This window comes from Corvus hawaiiensis, chromosome 5, assembly GCF_020740725.1.
Source record: "Corvus hawaiiensis isolate bCorHaw1 chromosome 5, bCorHaw1.pri.cur, whole genome shotgun sequence".
In the NCBI taxonomy this organism is placed as follows: domain Eukaryota; kingdom Metazoa; phylum Chordata; class Aves; order Passeriformes; family Corvidae; genus Corvus; species Corvus hawaiiensis.
Genome location: NC_063217.1, coordinates 37,019,145 through 37,037,517, shown reverse-complemented (window position 1 = coordinate 37,037,517; position 18,373 = coordinate 37,019,145). Strand labels below are relative to the sequence as shown.

Genomic DNA, 18,373 nt, shown 5'->3' with positions numbered 1-18,373 from the left:
TTAACAAGAACACAAAGTACACAAGTGTGTTTATTACATTTTGCAAGCACTTTGTTCTACATTTCAAAAACGCCACCATCAAGCTGTTGGCACATTTATGTACAAAACAGATTAATGCCTGCTACAAAGCATTCTTTGTGAAAATACAAACTCTAATACCAGAGAAGAGCCAAAAGCATTAACATCATTACATGAGTTTAAAAGACATAGTTTTAAAAATCAGCACAAACATTTTAAGACACAAAACTGAAACACTACAATATAGAATCCAAAAAGAGGTTCCTAATACTTTTTGCAGAACTGTAATACCGGTACTGCACGTTATCAGAAAACTGTTGGCCCCGTAGGACAGCTTAAGTGTAAAAAAAATCCAAACCAAAACCAAAACCCCAAATCAAAAACACAACCAAAAAAACCCCAAAACAAGCAAAAGAAAAGAAAAAGAAAAAAACTCAACCAACTAATACTACTTAATGCATTATCATGCCACAAGTAACTATAGTATTACCTTCTACTTACTACAAGAATTGTTAAAAATTACTGATGATGCATGACTAGTAATAGTACAAAGAAGAGTTTTACTCAAGAAGTTTTATTAGAAATGCACTTACACTGAGAGAGAATTCACAATGGTCCAATAAGTGCACAAAACTACCTAAGATTTTTAACACTGACAAAAATGTCTTGTCAGGCTACATCACTTTAAAAGACACTTTACAGCATTCTTGTAGCATTAGAAATAGGCAACATAAAAAAAAAATCCACCAAATTTGGTCCAATAATACCGACTTTTCTTAAATAGGGTTTTTTGTTCTGTTTTTGATACAGGTAATTATTTCAAATTAAGATGAACTATCTTTCTGGTAAAATCTTCCTATCAAAATAAAGGTTCAAATATATTACTACACTTTGAAATAATAAGCTCTGTAGTGGTCTTTCACCTTACTTCAACGTAATACAGGTAAACCATTATGTGTAGGAAAGCTAGAAGCCAAGCTATAACATTTATGGAAGTCTCCTTTAATATATCTTTTACAGTTCAGACAGGTGCAATCCATTTAAATTTTTAAAGCAGGTAAAAAGACATCTGACTCCTATGGTCACTGCATTTTTGATATATTACTTTCATAAATGTAGCTAAGCAGTAATTTCTTACATCATCACATGGACAGCTCCAATTTAGCATAACCATCATTGAATTAAAGAGAGATTATTCTGTAGAAAACTATGAATAACTATATCACTTAATTAACAGTTGTCTATATACCATAACTCGTTAACAGGTAGCCGTGGTATTGAATTCCTTCAAAAGGCAAGTGGCCATGCATTGTTAGCACCACGGACTGCATGCTCACAATACAAACAGGAATTATCACCCATGGAACTTGAAACAAGAGAATATTCTTTAAAAACATCAATAATACAATGTTAACAAAGATAAGAAGCACTTTTTTCTTTTTTTCTTTTTTTTCTTTTTTCATTTTTTTTTCATTTTTTTTACCCACTATTACAAATTTAGAAATTGCACCTTTGATTGTTTAAAACGTTCTTAGGACCTTCATTCAAGTTGATCAGGGTCCCTCTGGCAGGTTTTCCATATATAAAGGAAAGTCATCAGAATGTTTTCTTTATATATCGTACATCATGTACAATGGTCCCTTTGAAGTATACCTGTAGTTAAAGTAGTTACTGAACTCAAAACTAAAAAGTATAAAAAGCTACTTTTTTTTTCCAAAAACATATAAGAAACAATGCAAAAGGTGTTATGCATAACACATACAAAGTGATTAAAAAAATCAAACACATAGTTGTATTTGACAATAGTTTAGTATCCTTGATCTATCAGAACTAATTAGCTGAAAGGGATTCAGGAAAGGCTATTTAGGAGCTTTGTGGTATAGAATGGTCACACAAAGTAAGAACTAATTAAGAAACCAAGTGCTAGACAACCAAGAATTGTATGTAGGTGATATGTAAGTCACCTAAACTATCTTTTGTGAGAAGCACTTTCAATTGTTTTTAAAATGGTAGGATGGCCTTTAGTTAAACAACAAAGCATTCACATGTTAGGAAGTAAGACAAGGTTTCTTTTATGTGTAAGCATTGAGCCGCTCTTTAGAGCGAGTAGAATGAATATCATGCAGCTCTTGTTCCTCCTTTGATTTAATATCCTCATATTTTTGCATTCTGCAAGCATCTTTCACATAGGCCCAGTTGGCAGACAAGACCATGAGATAATGAACCTGTAAGAGAGGTAACACAGAGTTAAGCAACAGTAGAGGTAGTCAGAATAGAGCACGTTTAAACTTGAAGGCTGTAGAACAGAGACTGGTTTCTCATCAGGAGGAACTAGGCATTCTTATGTCAAGAAGTAATATAGGACCATGATGGCAAATTCAGGCTTCATTAATCTTCAGATTACTCATCTCACAGCTGTTACTGTTACTATAACTGGTAGTTGGTAGCAATGGTTAAAAAAACTAACCTAAAACCTGAAAAATCAACAAATCATCCCTGCATTATTTTTCAGCTTGTCTGCAACTGTATGTGTAAAAATGCCTTCTGGTTATGTATTTATTGGACACTTTTCCCCACTGAAGAAGTATTTGTTGAAGTAGTTCTTAAAATAGAAATATGATACATCTTAAGATTGTATATCTAATACAATTACAGAAAGTTTTGCTTTTTACTTTCTTATTAAAGTTAGCATTGTCTTTCCACTTAGCCATGACTTACTTCTTTCAACTACAATTCTAGCTTTGTATTTAACTTGCTAATCTGTGGGAAAATTGCCATTAAGTGAAAAATAAGTTCAGTCAGGCAAAATATGACAAAATATAGTTGGCAAAAAAAAAAAAAAAAAAAAAAAAGGATGGTCTCTGTACTCAGTCAGAAAATAAAAATGTTCCATGAGGGTATTCAACTGGTTGATGGTGAGACTCTATGAACACTTATTCCCTCCCTAGCAGGCTTTCAGACACTTTCTGATGAGAGCGTCTCTTAAATTTATGTTAATCAACTTCCTTTTAGAGGCAATGGACAATTTTGTGAGATCCAAAATATTTCACCCCTCTTTAAGAAAGCAAGAAATTAGACTGGATTCAATTAATGGAAAATGGAATAATAATACAATAAATAATAACCACCTTGGGATTATGCAAATTCTCCTGTTCACATTTTACTGTTGTAGATATGAGTATTTTAGATTCGTACTAAGTAAACAGATCCATTTTAATATGTTTTTTCTCTTTTGGAAAAGCCAATGTTTGGATTTTTTTTTCCCCACAAATGTTTGTTAGCAATTGTTGCTGATTAGTGCAGGCAAAAGTACATTTCTTAATCTGGATAACTAAGATCAAGGAAAGCATTCTGAAGCCCTTGTTTTTGCTATCTCTTTTATCCTCATGTTTTATGTCAAGCTTCCAACTAATCCTTATTTGAGGAAAACTGTCTGACTTGAGGAGCCAAAACATAGAAAGAAGGTCAGATAATCAGTCCTCTAGGAAAAAAACCCAGAGAGTAGTATTTCTGCGTGTTTTTAGGAGTTTCTTAATATCTGTAGAACAGCACTACTAAGACAACCTGTGAGGATAGATTTTGGAGATGGCAGCATGTCGTATGTCACTCTGGAACACTCTCTGGTCATAATTTAGCGCACAGGAAAAAGAAACACCTTCTATCCTAACTCAGCTCTTCCAAAAGCTTTCACCATGGGTAGTTTCTGGATCAGGCATTTCTAGATCAAACAAGAGACTCTAATCCTGAATCCCCACTGTACTGAACGAGATGCCTTAAATTTCCTCCATGGTAAAACTCTTGAGAAAAGTCAAAACAGTCTGGTGAACCTAACAATTCTGTCATCTTATTTACAGATTGCACCCAATGAAAACATGAATACTGGTCCTTTGAGGCTGAAATTTCAGTTAAAAATACAATCTGAAACTCAAACAGATTGTAGACATGAGAATTCTGAGAGTGGGAGGTATCTGAGCAGTGTACTCACATCTTCATGACCTTTTGAAACACATCTGCCAGAAATCCTTGTAACTGAAGAATCTGTGATAAAAATGGGATGATGTACGCACTTTTCTTATCCTCACAAAATAATGACCCAGTAAGAGACAAATTTAAACTTAATGTCTTGCAGTTTCACTTGGGATTTTTCTTTTTTTATTAAAATATTAGATTATTTTGAAGATATATTGGTCACAGTCTGACTTTCATTAAACACCCATTTTTTGCTCATTCCTTCCATAAAAAGTTATAGGGCCAAGCTACTATAGTAACTGTTGAAAACTTGGAGTTCACATACACTGTAAGTAGGAAGACTTTCCAGGAAACTCCTACTTTAACTTACATAATCTCAAATACATATCCATGTTTTATAACGACATATACATTGAACAGTCCCGCCACCTTTGTTTTTTATTTTAACACCAAGTTCCTAGATAACATTGCCACACTAAGGAGGCCATTTCTAAGTGGCTGTCTAATTGCATTTCACAATTCCATGACCTGAATAGCCTGAAGCCAGTGGGGCCCTCGTCAAGGCTTATTTAAATTGAAGCCAGACAGTTTCCACAGTTTGCCTCAGGAGGTTTCAATTACAGACATATGCAAGACAGTGCAGGGTCTTTCCATACGTGTTCTGCTTAGATATCTTCTTCAATTCGACCACATTTTGAGTTTGGTTCTTTTTGTCCCATCTTGTGTTGACATAAGAATGATATATTTTCAAAATAAACTCTTTGACAGTTTTCTTTGCTGCAAAATGAAACTTTCCCTGACATACTCTAAAAAATTTGATGTTTCCTATATCTCAGTCCTAATACATAGGACAATCCTCCTTTTGAACCCTGAAACAACATTCTTCTTTGCAGACTAAAGAGGTATTTAGTGAATTGTGAAAATATTCTAACATTCATATACAAATCTGAGACTGAGAGATATGGGGAAATAGTGATTTGTGACCAAATGGCTTTGCAAGCATTAACAATTTTTTGTGGTCATTTTGTAATAAATGACTACTTTTTGAAAAAATATATTTTTAAAATGCAGTTTCATGAAAAGTATCCTGAGAACAGATAGTCTTAACGTTTATGAATTAGCTGATTCTTTTGTGACTTTTGTAGAATCATATTGACTTTAGAGAGTTTAGGAAATCTTTTGATATTAAATAGTCTGGCAAATGTTTACAAATCCAGAAGTGAGGATACAGTGGAGTATATTGATGTCAAAACTTAAAATGTCATGTCAGAGAGCAGATTTTACCAATTCAGTTATTCAGCAGTCCCTGAAGTTGCACTACTGTTACTGACGGGCTATAAATACAATATACTTACTCCTTTAGTCAGATGGACACTTCTGGTTTAAAGTAACTGTTGGTAAGAAATATTTTAAGAGTGCATTACATTCATAAGATTTTTCTTTTGTAAAAGACTGGTATTTTAATCTCATTTTCCTGTTGAATTTCACAAACATGGAGATCTGCTACAGGTCCGGATATACACAAAGACAAATGTCACAATTTCATATCTGTGATTATTCTTGAAACAGCACATGTAGTGAAGGGCAGTGGTTCTCCAATGACTTAAATGGCTTCTGCACACTGTTTCTCACCTCAGTCCACTGCTGATGCACTACCTCTGTCTGCTAATTTGAGTGTAGGATCTGGGGGAAAAAAGATATTTTCTTCTTCCTCGATGAGATAATTAGGACCCCAAATTTATTTTTCCTACCTTACATTACTTTTTCCTTGGGACAGTAAACTCCCTTAAAGAGAATTTTTAATATCTGCATACCCAACCTCAAAATTCTGAATTTTCCCTCATGGCCTATCCTTTGTGTTTGGGCTACTGTGTCAAGTGTGAAGAACATGTCTCAACCTTCAGATGTGGTCTGGTATGCTAGTTTTAGCAGTTACCAGCATCAGAGTGGAACATGCTAGTCTTTACCAGGTACCAAACAGATTAGAATGGTAGGTTAAAGACAAACAAAAAAATTACAAACTTGAAATATATACAAAACTATTGCAAACATTTAATGAAACATACATCTACCAGCATTGGGACACTATGTAATTTACTAGTACTTAGAGCATTAATTTGTATTTTTGTTGAAACAGTGTTGTCATGTCTGTTCTGTGCAGTCACAGAATTCAACAGAAAGTGCACTTGGATATGGGTAACCTTCAAAATTATGTGAATAAATGTGTGCCATCAACCTGAATTCCTAGGGTATTTGTGTTTGGTGTAACACATCTATGGCATCTTTGATATGCTGAGCTTTGAAGGGTCTTTTTAAAAACTTCATTGAAAGTATTATGTATTTAAACTATGTGGCACAATGTACCTACTTAATTTTTTTTCACTGGAAATGTGTTATTATTCATTGAATATCTTTTGGTGGCTATTTGGATTCAAAACTCACTTGAAATGTAGAATTTTCATCTGAACAAAATAGCATTTGATAATAATTACTGAATATACTTCAAAATAATCATACAATGGAAAACTAATGATCTTTTGGATATAATTTCCTAACATTAATGATATACTACCATAATTGCTATAAGGTCATCATTTTTGGAACTGTAAGCAGAAAAAATTCAGTTTGGAAAACCAATTAAATTACTAATATGAATTGTATTCTAATATTACACTTATTATTTGTCGCCTTAGAACAAAAACTACATTGAAAACATATATTTTTCATTTAGCTATCTTTGCTGTTTGCAGGGTGTCATGTAATACTGAAAAAATGGCAGATGAAAAAAAACCCATGAATGCAAGAGGAATACTAGCTTCATTGAATATTTTCGGAATGTACTCTTTTATAAATATAATTCTGAGGATAACAAAATAATCATGGCCCTAGGATCCATAAAAATTTACTAGTATAAGGAGTATATAGTAATCACCACCACTAACACTTATGAATGCATCAGCACCAAGCAACAGTCACTTTTCATTTCCCATTCCAGCATGCATAATGCAAACCTACACCAGTACAGAATAGCAGGTCTAAAAATATCTTTATGCTTAAGCAAATACAGCAGACAAAAGACAGAAGAGCAGGGCAATAGCTCATACACTTTTTCCTCAGTGGAACCTTCTCATTGACAAAATGTCACTAAATTTAAAGTAATCTTCATTATAAAGGAGCAGAAAAATTAGTCCTGACAGAAAAATCAACACATTCCTATATATTCCCAGAACTGACAAAAAGATTCTGCTCCTAAAATAGCAGCGTGGCAAGCCTATGAATACCCAGAAAGGCAGAGATCATAAAAGTATAATACTATGGTTACAACACAGACACGTGAATTCAGACACTGGCCTGAATACAGCAAGAGAATACTAAAAATTCTTAGCACATATTTAAAGGCGGTTTTTTTAATTTAAAAAAGTAATAATTATATTCTACTTCAAAGGGAATCCATAAACATATTAAAAAAAAAGAAAAAGAAAAAGAGAGGATTAAATTACAGAACTATATTTTAATAATAGCATTGAGTGATGATGTGGAAATTCAACAGCTGATCCTAAGTCAGAACCAGAAGGTATTAGCAACTCAGATGAGGAGTAGAGTCTTGAGTAGCTTACCATAGCAATGACTGCTGCTCCAGCTCCAGCAAGTGCCACAATGAACAAGTGGAATGTCATATTTAGCTGCAAAGGGAGACAAAGGAAAGGACTTTCATGGTTGTACACCAAAGAGAAACTGAACAAAAATTCAGAATAACGTAGAACAAATAATTACCTTCCTGGTGCCACCCTTCCACAAAAGTAATGAATACGAATATTTTTCCAAGAGATTGACATCACTACATGTCATTGTGCTCGTGCTTGTTTTGTTACAATGCTCATATCGGGGAAAAAGCATAACTCCATTTAAAAATATAGCATTTACATAATAAAATATTAAGAAAATTAATGATTTAAAAATAAGCACTCCAGTACATTTTGAAGGATTTGTTTGGGTTTTTTTTTATGTTACAATACTACAATAGTACCTTACAAGAATTATGTTTGTGGTGGCTTCTCCAGTGGCAGAGACAGCCTAAGAAACCCCATTTTCCCTTCATTAACTGTACCTTTCCATCCACATATATTGATACACTTTCCTCTCATATTTGCCTATCTAATTTGTTCATAGTGATAAAATATAAAGCAGGTTACTTATATAATTCAAATTAACCACCTTCCTCATCTCACCTCAAACCAAATGATTACTTTTGCTTTTAATTTCAGTGACCTGATTTATGCAGCAGTCACAGAGTCAACTACACTATAAGAGCTGCAGTTTCTAAGATGGTTTTGGTATAAGGGTGGATTGTGTACCTTCACTCTAAGATTTACTCAAGCATAGTAAGACCCAGTAAAACATTTATCAAGTGTTGATCCCTTTGGCTTCAGAAGGATCAGCATTTTAGCCTCTCTTTGTTTTAGGGAGATGTAATTTTGTTTGTCCTGTCTTCATCCTTTATCATTTAAAAACAAAACCAGAACCCTCAGCTGCCTTGAAACAGGTGGCATTTGCCCAAGGGAAAAACTACAAAGAAGATGTACTAAGAGCTACTATCCTAACACAAAACAAGGTTTGGCCAAATCCATTTGAATTCTTTACTCTCCTGTCACAACAGTAATCATAAGCCCTTCAATCAATGATTCATTATATGGACCTGTTCATCATGCAGCAAGAGCATTAGCTTTCAAAAACATCTCAGGAACAAAGAACGAGATATTGGAATTATTAAAAAATCCCAACCAAACAAACCACAAATGCATTTAGAAAACAAATGGATGGAGAAATTGCACTGACTAAATTTGGTACTTGGTAAAAGACTAGGAAAACTACTTGCTTGACTGTATTTTTTGCTGTGATTTTATTCACCATCATAGCTAAAATTAGAACATTAGCAGTAATAAAACACAGATCAGCTACTTCCTACTACAACATATATTATGGATTTGCCAAAAATACTGTGATATTTATTTACCTCATTAGAGTCACACATCTTGATGAAACTTTCTGATGAAGTGCACACTTTCTTTTCCTCTCCAATAGTTACAATACCTGGAGAAGTATAAATATTCACATTATTTAGTATTCCTAGTACAGATCAACTTCCTTTGCATGAGAAAAGTTAAGAACTTATTTTAAAAATTATATCTGGGTTTTGTTGACAATCAGGAGTCTGGAGCGACTCTCCTGTGAAGACAAGATGAGCCAGTTGGAATTTCACAGCCAGAAGAAGAGAAGGCTCTGTGGAGACCCTATAGCAGCCTTCCAGTAACTAAAAAGGGCTGCCAAGAGAGCTGGAGAGGGACTTTATACAAGGGCATGCAGCAGTAGAACAAGGGGTAATGGCTTAAACTGAAAGAGGATAAGTTTAGGTTAGATGTGAGGAAGAAATTCCTTATTGTGAGAGTGTTGAGGCACTGGAACATGTTTCCCTGAGAAATGGTGGACATCCCATTCCTGGAAGTGTTGAAGGACAGGTTGGATGTGGTCCTGAGCAACTTGATCTAGAGGAAGGTGTCCCTGCCCCATGGCAGGGAGTTGGACCTGTTCTTTAAGGTGCCTTCCAACTAAAACCATTCTAGGATTCTATTCTATTTTAGCCAGCACAAAACTAACACATCATCTATTTAGTAAAAGCCCTAGTAAGAAACATGCAGGTAACAATTTTTCAGCCATTTTTGAAAATATCTTCCCCACTTTGATCAGTACAACAATTAAAAAGCCAGAAATTATTTGCAACCAGTAAATACACTTAAAATCTTCTCTACCCTCATGTGGAGAAATGCGCTGTATATTGCTTTCAGACATATGGATCTGGTATAAAGCTTCTTTCACAAGTTATAAAAAAGCACTACACAAACTTATACTTAATTGTTTCTCTTATCAGCAATAATAACTAGAATCTGCTACCTTACTTCCTTTAGGTGATGTCCAGATACTAAATCAAAGACTAGCTTGAAGAAAAAACTGCAATTAACTCAGTTATCATGAAAAATGATTCTTTCCTAATATTAATCAGTGGTTTTTTGCACTGAATCTACAGGAAACAGGTACATTCACAGAACACACACTTTATATGTTATATGTTAGTGTTCTATGAACACTCTAAGTAGAATTAATAAAAAAATAGTCATAAATTTTAACAAAATAAAAGGTCATAGAAAGAAAAATTAATACATCTGATGGGATCTATACAGATAATTGCTTTTAAACTGACCTGCCATGCTGTGTAGGAAAAAACTCAATAAATAATAAAAAAACCCCAACTTTCCTTCCCTCTCATGAAAGAAAAATGTCAAATATTTTATTTTAAGTTAATTGAAATGTTTACTATGAATGAAACTGTTTCTTTGCCAGGAAATGTAGCATCTTTTATATCTCCATTTAATTAAAAATATACTATTATTTTATTTTAGGCCAAGGAAACAAAAGACAAGAAAATGTCTGTAGAGACTATGATTACCCAAAGCTCTGTGGGTTGAGAAACTGCTGAGACCACAACATTAGAATCGAATCAGTCTTGTAGAAGGAAGGAATTGAATTACCCTCACAGGAATTCTCAGGCATTTTAAGATTACAAATCCCTTTCTATCCAAATTTCACATCCTCTCAAAACACACATAGATGCATATCCCCACACTATTCTAACCTCTTTCTTAAGAGTGTTACTATTGGTATTGTTGGTCCTCATCAAAATTTTTGGAAGCAATCAATCTTGTCATGTCCCAATTCACCTCTGCAGAGACAGCTGATACCCTAGGATCTCACATCTCCAAGTCAGTGTCCTACCACAAGACTAGAGTAATTTTCCAGATAAATGACTAATTAAGCATTTTAGAAAATTTCCAGCAATTTCTAAAGAAGAGACTAAGCAGAAGCCCCATGCCAGATTTTTATTACTCTGAGAAGATGGACAAGGTTGACTCAATTTTTGTCAGGTATGGAAATGCAGTTTGCCTCTTACACACTTAGACTAGTGTGCAAAAGGGAAGAGAGAGACACTAAACAGTTGTTTCAGAAACACTGAACAGTTCATTTCAGATACATGGAAGCAAAGCAGTGGAATGCTTTCTTTTGTGAAATCTTACTTTTCATTTAGTGCTTTTTCTTTACATACCATATTGGCGAAGATCCAAGCAGAGATTAGCTCCGTCCACTACGGTGGCATTTCGGCAAATGGTCCACAGATTGAAGTACATGTAAACAGGCAGAGAAGTAAAAGCTGTAACGCCAAGCCAGGCCAACATAAAGATGTATGTCAGCATAATAAACTGCAGTAAAAGAGGGAAAAACAAAACCAGTGGTAAGTCAGAGCTTAACTGATACACCATTGGAAAAAAAGGAGCCACTGAGAAGTAACAAATGCATCTGTGACTGGCTTTGTCTGTTTCTGTCCTTATTCAGTTTATGGTTGTGGTCTGATAATCTATTAATGATCAGGTCAAAATGATGCCAGAGCACTAACATGATGTTTCTGAAGAAGAATTATGCTTCTAGAAATGCAAGCTTACTCCATGTTCCTCTCACTCTTGTGCCAACGATGGATGCACAGCACAGCACCTGAAGTACAGACAGCTACATGCCTTGTGAAGTGTATCTGTCCCTCTCTCTCATCACCACTACTCCATAGTTAGGACAAGATATGGTTGTATATTTCACTATCAATCATGATGCAAAAAATTAAAATTAAATACTGTAGGTTTTGCTTCTTCTGATTTTAAAATTGGGCTTTTAATATAAATGAGCCTTTTTCTATGACTGCCACAAAATCTCACTGGCAAATCCATTTTGTGTTGAACCACTGAGACTATATTTTTACCATTCTGTTATTGCATTCAGATATATTTGGGGTCTATATACAATCTAATTCATCATTCAGAAAGAAAAGTAGGGTGGTTACTTCTATTAATAAGAAACACAGTAGATTACATGCTCTGCATCATATGTTCTCCAAAGGCTACATGCTTGCTTTCTTCAGTGAAAAGTCTCAGGACTGCAGCAATGTGCTCTCAGGAGGCATTGAGCTCTCTCCTTGACTTCTCAGCCAGCAGTCATGTTGGTACACCCATGTCTTGTAAATATGTAAACATGCTACCTTGCTGCTCCTTTGCTGGCCTGAGACCACTGGGAAACACCCTCATCAATAACAAAACATCTTTTCATTATATATTGTGGAAAGGATATGAAGAGGCTACACAGTAAAATGTGGAAATCAGTCTCTAAATATTGAATCCAAATAGCCCCAGCATTGGGTGTCTTCAGAAATGCTGATTTATCTTAACACATTACTGGAAATAAAAATGTGTCAGCACACTAACACTTTTGTCGCTGTTTACCTCAGAAAAATATTGGCTCTGAGAATAAGAAATAAGAAATATTTTTGGAAGCTGAATAAGCTAGTCTACAATCTGCTTAAAATTAAACCTTAAAGAGTAAATAAGGGGAAAATGGAAGATATTTTCTTGTTTGTTTTTTGGGTTTTTTTAAATATAAGTTCCCTCACATCATGTAATACAGAAAATAGCCTAATATAAATTCAAATTTTAGTTATGGAAATCAAATAAGGTCAGATTCTAAGCAGTTGTAAATGGTACTAAATATTGTAGTAGGGTGGCTTATCTACATTGATCAGGAAAAGAAATCCAAAACAAAAGGTCTGAATTTTAAATGAGGCACTTTTATTGCTTTGAAGTTATAGGATGGATGTTCTCAAGCAATATTAAAGAGACCTTAATTTGATTTACTTAAACTCACTTCCAAATATTATTAAATAAAATTAATTTTTATTCTGAGGAAGTATATTTACATAGGTATTTAATGAAGTTTAATTAATCCAGTTTAAAATTTACTTCAGATTAATTTTCCTGATTGTCCCTAGGTGAATGAGACTTGTAGAAGTAGTTCACAAAGTTGTTTAATACCTTTGATATCAACTTTCTCTCCTTTTCTTTAGTTAGAAGTCCATGTTTCAATACTCATACTTTACCTCCATGCCTACCAGTTTGAGAGTTACAAACTATTTTAACTTTTCACTCAACATCCAGCTAGTTTAAAAGGAAAATTGATGTTTCTAATTTATGCATAAAGATTTCAAAAAATGCATTCATGCAGATAATGGCTGTCTTCTACTCCAAATTTTCCCAAGAACCCACTTACTAGAAGCCCAACTGATAAAACAGAGAAAGTGATAGCAAAGTCCATAATAAATATGGACCCTTGAATATTACAGTAGACCTTTCCATGTGTCAGTGGCTTTATATATTGGAAATTCTGTTCCATCTATTGCAGAGATAACACAAGTAAATACCTTTCTGTTGTTGTTGTTGTTGTTTTACTGGTTTCTTTTTTCCTTTCCATATTACAGTGTTAAAGCTAGTGAAACAACATCTGGCTCGGCCCCAGGCACGCACTTACAAATAATTACTTGGAAAATTACTTAGAAATGTAGATTCAGGGCTATGAATTCCCAACTAAACTGCTGTGTCCAATCTTAATTTATTATCAAGCTAAAGACTTGCACTCTTTTTTTTCTAAGGCAGGAGTAAGAAATAAGAAATAAGACTGTTTTGGTGTAGACTTTAAATTCTCAGTTGACTATCTTCTACAAGTGTTTTAAAAGTAAACCAGCCTCCTAGCCTATATTCTGAGCTTGTCAAACACAAGCAAGTCTGAAGTCTTACTTGTGAGTCTTCTAGAATTAGTGAAATAACAGTATTTAATGAATTTATTACGTCTCAGTGTAGCAAATCATAATAATTTAATGGAGTACTAAATTTTTTATATTAGTTACATTACTGAAATGTAATAACTGTTTTTATGACTGGGCTCCATATAGATTTAGGAATCTTCCTATTTTGTGATTAACACCAAATGGAGTAAAAAAGATTGGCCTTACTATGAGCATTACAAATTATTTTTAATATCTATTTATTTTCTGTTCTGTAGTAGAGATGAATAAGCCTGCTTTAAAATCTCAGATAATACAAAGCATTGGTATAGCAAAGAGGGGAAAAAAAGAGCTTATTAGTCTCTAAAAAATCTGCCTTGGGCATAAAATGATAGCCATAGAAATCTGTCAGATGATAGTTGCTGTGAGTCATAAGAGCTGCCTTCTCAGAGAGAATTGCGTGCTTGTTTATAGAACGGATTCTCTTTAAAAACATGGACCTGATCGGTTGAGTATTTCAGAAAAGTCACTCAAATGATGATTTCATTTTAAAAACATATTTTAGAAAAGGAAGAACTTCAGTTTTCCTGTCAGTTACTTTCAGCTGAGGAGCCAATGGCCAATGATGTGCCTAATTACGTGGCATAACACCAAGAACACCAAGAAGACAGGAAAAAATGCGTAAGCTTCCTTTCTTTTAAGTAAGAATGACTAAAATATAAAACTCCAAGTTAAACCCTGTGGCAGTTATGGCTTATGCCTGAAAGCTGCTATCACTGATATCAGTGAAGCAAACCACAGAAATGTGATCTGGGCAGTAATATAATTCCTCCTGTAAGAGAAGTAAAAATGTTTAACCTTGCACAACAAATTACTAGTTTCTAGCCATAGCAGGTGTTAGCTTATAAATTTGTTTTATAATTGAATGAAAATGTGAATTATTTTATAAAAAATAAGCACAGGAAAAAATAAAGTCTTTTTGTAGATAATTTCCTCTGCTATTACAACCTAACCCTCTTTGCTCTAGAGAACTTACAAGTAACGCTTAAGGAGCCTGTTCACTCCAGGAACTAAATTCAGAGCTCAGCCTCCTGAGATTCAAAGGTATCTTTCTCCTTTGAAGTAGCATTCTGCTACATGACAAGCCAAAGGTTTCTGAAATAGCAGTATAGCACCTTAAAGAGATATCACAGTTTGTTCTTTAGCATTCTATCTATTGTGTTTATAGTGAGAATTACTTTCTCTGATCAGTTTGATTTTCAGTCTAAGAAGCCAAACACATAAACTCAAAACAAACTAGAGGTAATAGTGAAATTCATCTGCCAAATCATGAAGATAAAAGATCACTAATTTAAACTCAGCTCACATTTGCAAAGAATAGTTAAATGAATAATTATTTGAACAAACAAATCTTCAACCTTTTCAGTGGTTATTTTTTTGTACCATCCCCATGGCTGGCAAAACACTCTTGCCAGATTTTGTAAGCTTTTCAGTCCCTGTAATGGCTTTTCTGAGTTATAAATTATCAAAGTAGGCGAATCATCAACCTTATAGAATGATTATTTTAATCAAAACAGACCAATGTCAGGAAGAAGGTATTTCAGAGTATATTCTGAAATTATATGTGCGGAGCACAACTTCCTTGGTGGTCACATCTGGTTGAAATCCTTTTTCCACTGAAAACATTACCTAAATCATATCTGTTTTAATAAGATCAAGATTTCAGTTACTCCTTTTTTTTTCCCCTCCTTCTTTTTAATTTATGGGTAGTTGTCCCATGAAAAGCACATTCATTAAATTTCAAACACTGTTCTTGTTTTAGTTTTGTTATAAATATTTTAGTACCCCTGAAGAAACATTGTGTGATGGCTTCAGTGGCCCTAGGGACAGAGACAGTGAAATCATATCTTTCTACAGACAGACATGGAATGAAAAGGAACCAAATTAAACTTCATTCATTTCATTTTATGAGGACACTACTGCTTACAACAAGAAAAATAATACAGAAACATAGCAACAAATTAAGTGCCCAAATAAAACTTAACTCTAGAAAACTCATTTGCCATGTAATTTTATCTTTGTTCCAAACCACTCAGTACTTACTTTTACACTTTCTCTGAATCTCATCATGTATTTATTTTATATGAACTCCCTGATGTGAGCTCTCAGCCCAGAGACTTGCAAAAAGATGTACGCCTTGCTGTGTTTCCATCCCATTTGGATTTATTATTCTATGACACACCCACAAAAAATGTTTACTTTCAGCTACATGAACTAAGACATTCCTTCCAAGCCTCTTCACAGCTTCAGAAATTGTCTTTGACAGTTTTTGCCAGCGATCAAAACGGTATCTACAGAGATCATGTACATCCATCCTGCCCAAAGCCTATCATGCTTCATTATGAATTCCTGGCAGTGCTGGACCTCACCCAGGATAAGCCCGGGGTTAGCCTGGCTGTCTCTGATGGGAACACTGGAAAGCAGCTGGCCCCTGCAGTGCAGTGTAGTCCTGGTTTTGGGTGCATTTTCAAAACAGGAAATATCAGAACAAGGCCCTGTGTTGGACTTTTTGGCCACACAGATGCATGAACAGAAAGATCTTTTCAGTTATTTGCTGAACTGCCCTGTCTCTCAAATGTCCCATTCACTTTCGATTGTCCATATATTTGCTTTCAATACTAATAAAAACTTAATTAGTTTTAGCACTTTGCCCAACCTTAGATTCATAACTAACCTTTGGCTATCAGGCCTTCTGCTTCATCTTGTTCATTTTACTCAGAAAAAAATTCCTCTGAGTTATTGCTACTGTCTCCTTACCCTGTGCACATTCTGCATAAATGCATTTACATACTCTTTTAAAATTATTAATTGCAGCTGACACATATTTTCTCAAATGCTGAAATTTGTCTTGATGAAGTTGTACTGGTAGAGTACTGATAGAGTGCACAGTTCTCTCTTCAGTACAAGAAGTCAGATTTAAAGAACTACATGGGTTCCCACTTTAGGCCTATTGTTTATTTGCATTCAGTTTTCTATAGTGCAGAGTTCTGACTACACCTTACATCAACAGTCCAGACTCAATAATGTCGTGTTGTGAATAAACTTTTATGACAGAGTAGTTTAAAGATTAGATGTTTGCTCCTGTTTGTCACCTGTATTATTACCCCACAGCAGTTTAATTTTTCTTTCGAGAGGTTCAGATTTCATCCAGCAAATTTTTGAAATTTTTTTTCATTTTTAGAGAAGAATCTCTACATAAATATTTCCACCTCTTCCCAATGGATTTTTTTTTTGCAACAGAATCTTACATATATAATTCCCCATATGCAAATATGAAAAAGAGCAAGTAAAAAAGTTGCAGAGTTCCTCTGGAAAATATTTTAACAATGCAGAAGCTCGAACAGCCTTTGCTGCTTAATCTAAAATGTTGTCTAGAACCAAAAATGCTATTATTTATTTAAATGTAAATAAATCAGAAACTGAAATAAAAAAATTGTGTAGATGTCTTTAGACATTAGTATGTTTAAGAAGGACTGTTGAGTAGCTCATAAGGAAATGGCCTCTAACATTCTCATTTCCAAATTAACATCTCCATTCCAAACATTAACATCTCCAAATCCACACCTCATTCATGGAGAGAAATAAAAGATGAAACAAAAGTATTTCAACTTGTCTCATTTTATATACAATGCTGCTGGAAGAGACTGCTGTTCTGATATTACCACTCAATGCACTGCAAACCACAGAAAACACACACTTGCAAAGTCCTTTCTGCTTGGTCTGTAGTATCCCCTTCATTGCTAACAATCACTTCTTGGACATTTATTATTTTTCCTCCACAAAACATGTTCATTCTCTCTCTCTATGACATATTATACTCTCAGGCACAGCTCCAAGAGTCTTGTTGAAACATGGATAGATTTCATGGTATGCTATTACTGTCATGTGTTTGATCCTCCTTGGCTTGCATTCAAAACAACTGCTTTGAGAGGAAAAAAAAGCCAGTATTGGTCTAAATTTCTCTTCATAGAGGGACAGACTTCTCAGGTTTGCCTAACTGAAATTCATTCATTTACTAAATATTACCTAATGTGAATTTCCTTTGATTTTTAAAATATATGACTAGCAAAATATGAAATCCAAGAAAATTGAATTTATTTTATGGACCAGGGTTTTTTTGGGCTTTTTAAAACATTTTTCTTCTACAGATAGTTTAGGTGGAAGAAAAAAAACCTGATTTTGTCAAAATTAGGAGCAATTCTCACTGTTACTTTCTGCTTTTCGTCTGCACATACATTTTTCTAAAATTTTCTTTAAATGTGTATTTCAAGGTTAAAATACTCCATGCATTATTTCTATGGCTTTGGAAATCATTTAGATGCATATAGAAAGCTGGCTTACTTTCTGATTTATGTTGCTGATTTATTGGTAGCAGTGGAGAAGTTTTCCACAGTCACCTCAGAAATGATTCTCTAACAAATTGCTTCACTTTTTGAAATATTGCTTAGTAAACAAATCGATGAAATATCAGTTTGAAGAAGATGGCTTTGCATTGATACAAATATAAGTTTTACCTTAAGATCATATAATGTCTCTCTTTGGTACTTCCTTGTAAACAAAACATTTTAATTTATTTTTTATTTCTGAATTTTTTTTAGAATGTTGATGGGTTTGTAGCAT

The 18,373-nt window shown here is 34.1% G+C and overlaps 1 protein-coding gene across 1 annotated transcript in view; it reads right to left on the bottom strand.

The window, feature by feature from the left end:
• Window positions 1-18,373, bottom strand: part of GPM6A (glycoprotein M6A) — a 119,631-nt gene continuing 101,258 nt past the window's right edge. Inside the window, exons 4-7 of the mRNA XM_048304432.1 lie at window positions 11,144-11,297; window positions 9,002-9,078; window positions 7,605-7,670; window positions 1-2,243 (exon numbers count right to left, since the gene is read on the bottom strand). Coding sequence (XP_048160389.1) covers window positions 2,091-2,243; window positions 7,605-7,670; window positions 9,002-9,078; window positions 11,144-11,297 — 450 coding nt within the window. The 3' untranslated portion in view covers window positions 1-2,090. The remainder of the gene's footprint in view (window positions 2,244-7,604; window positions 7,671-9,001; window positions 9,079-11,143; window positions 11,298-18,373) is intronic.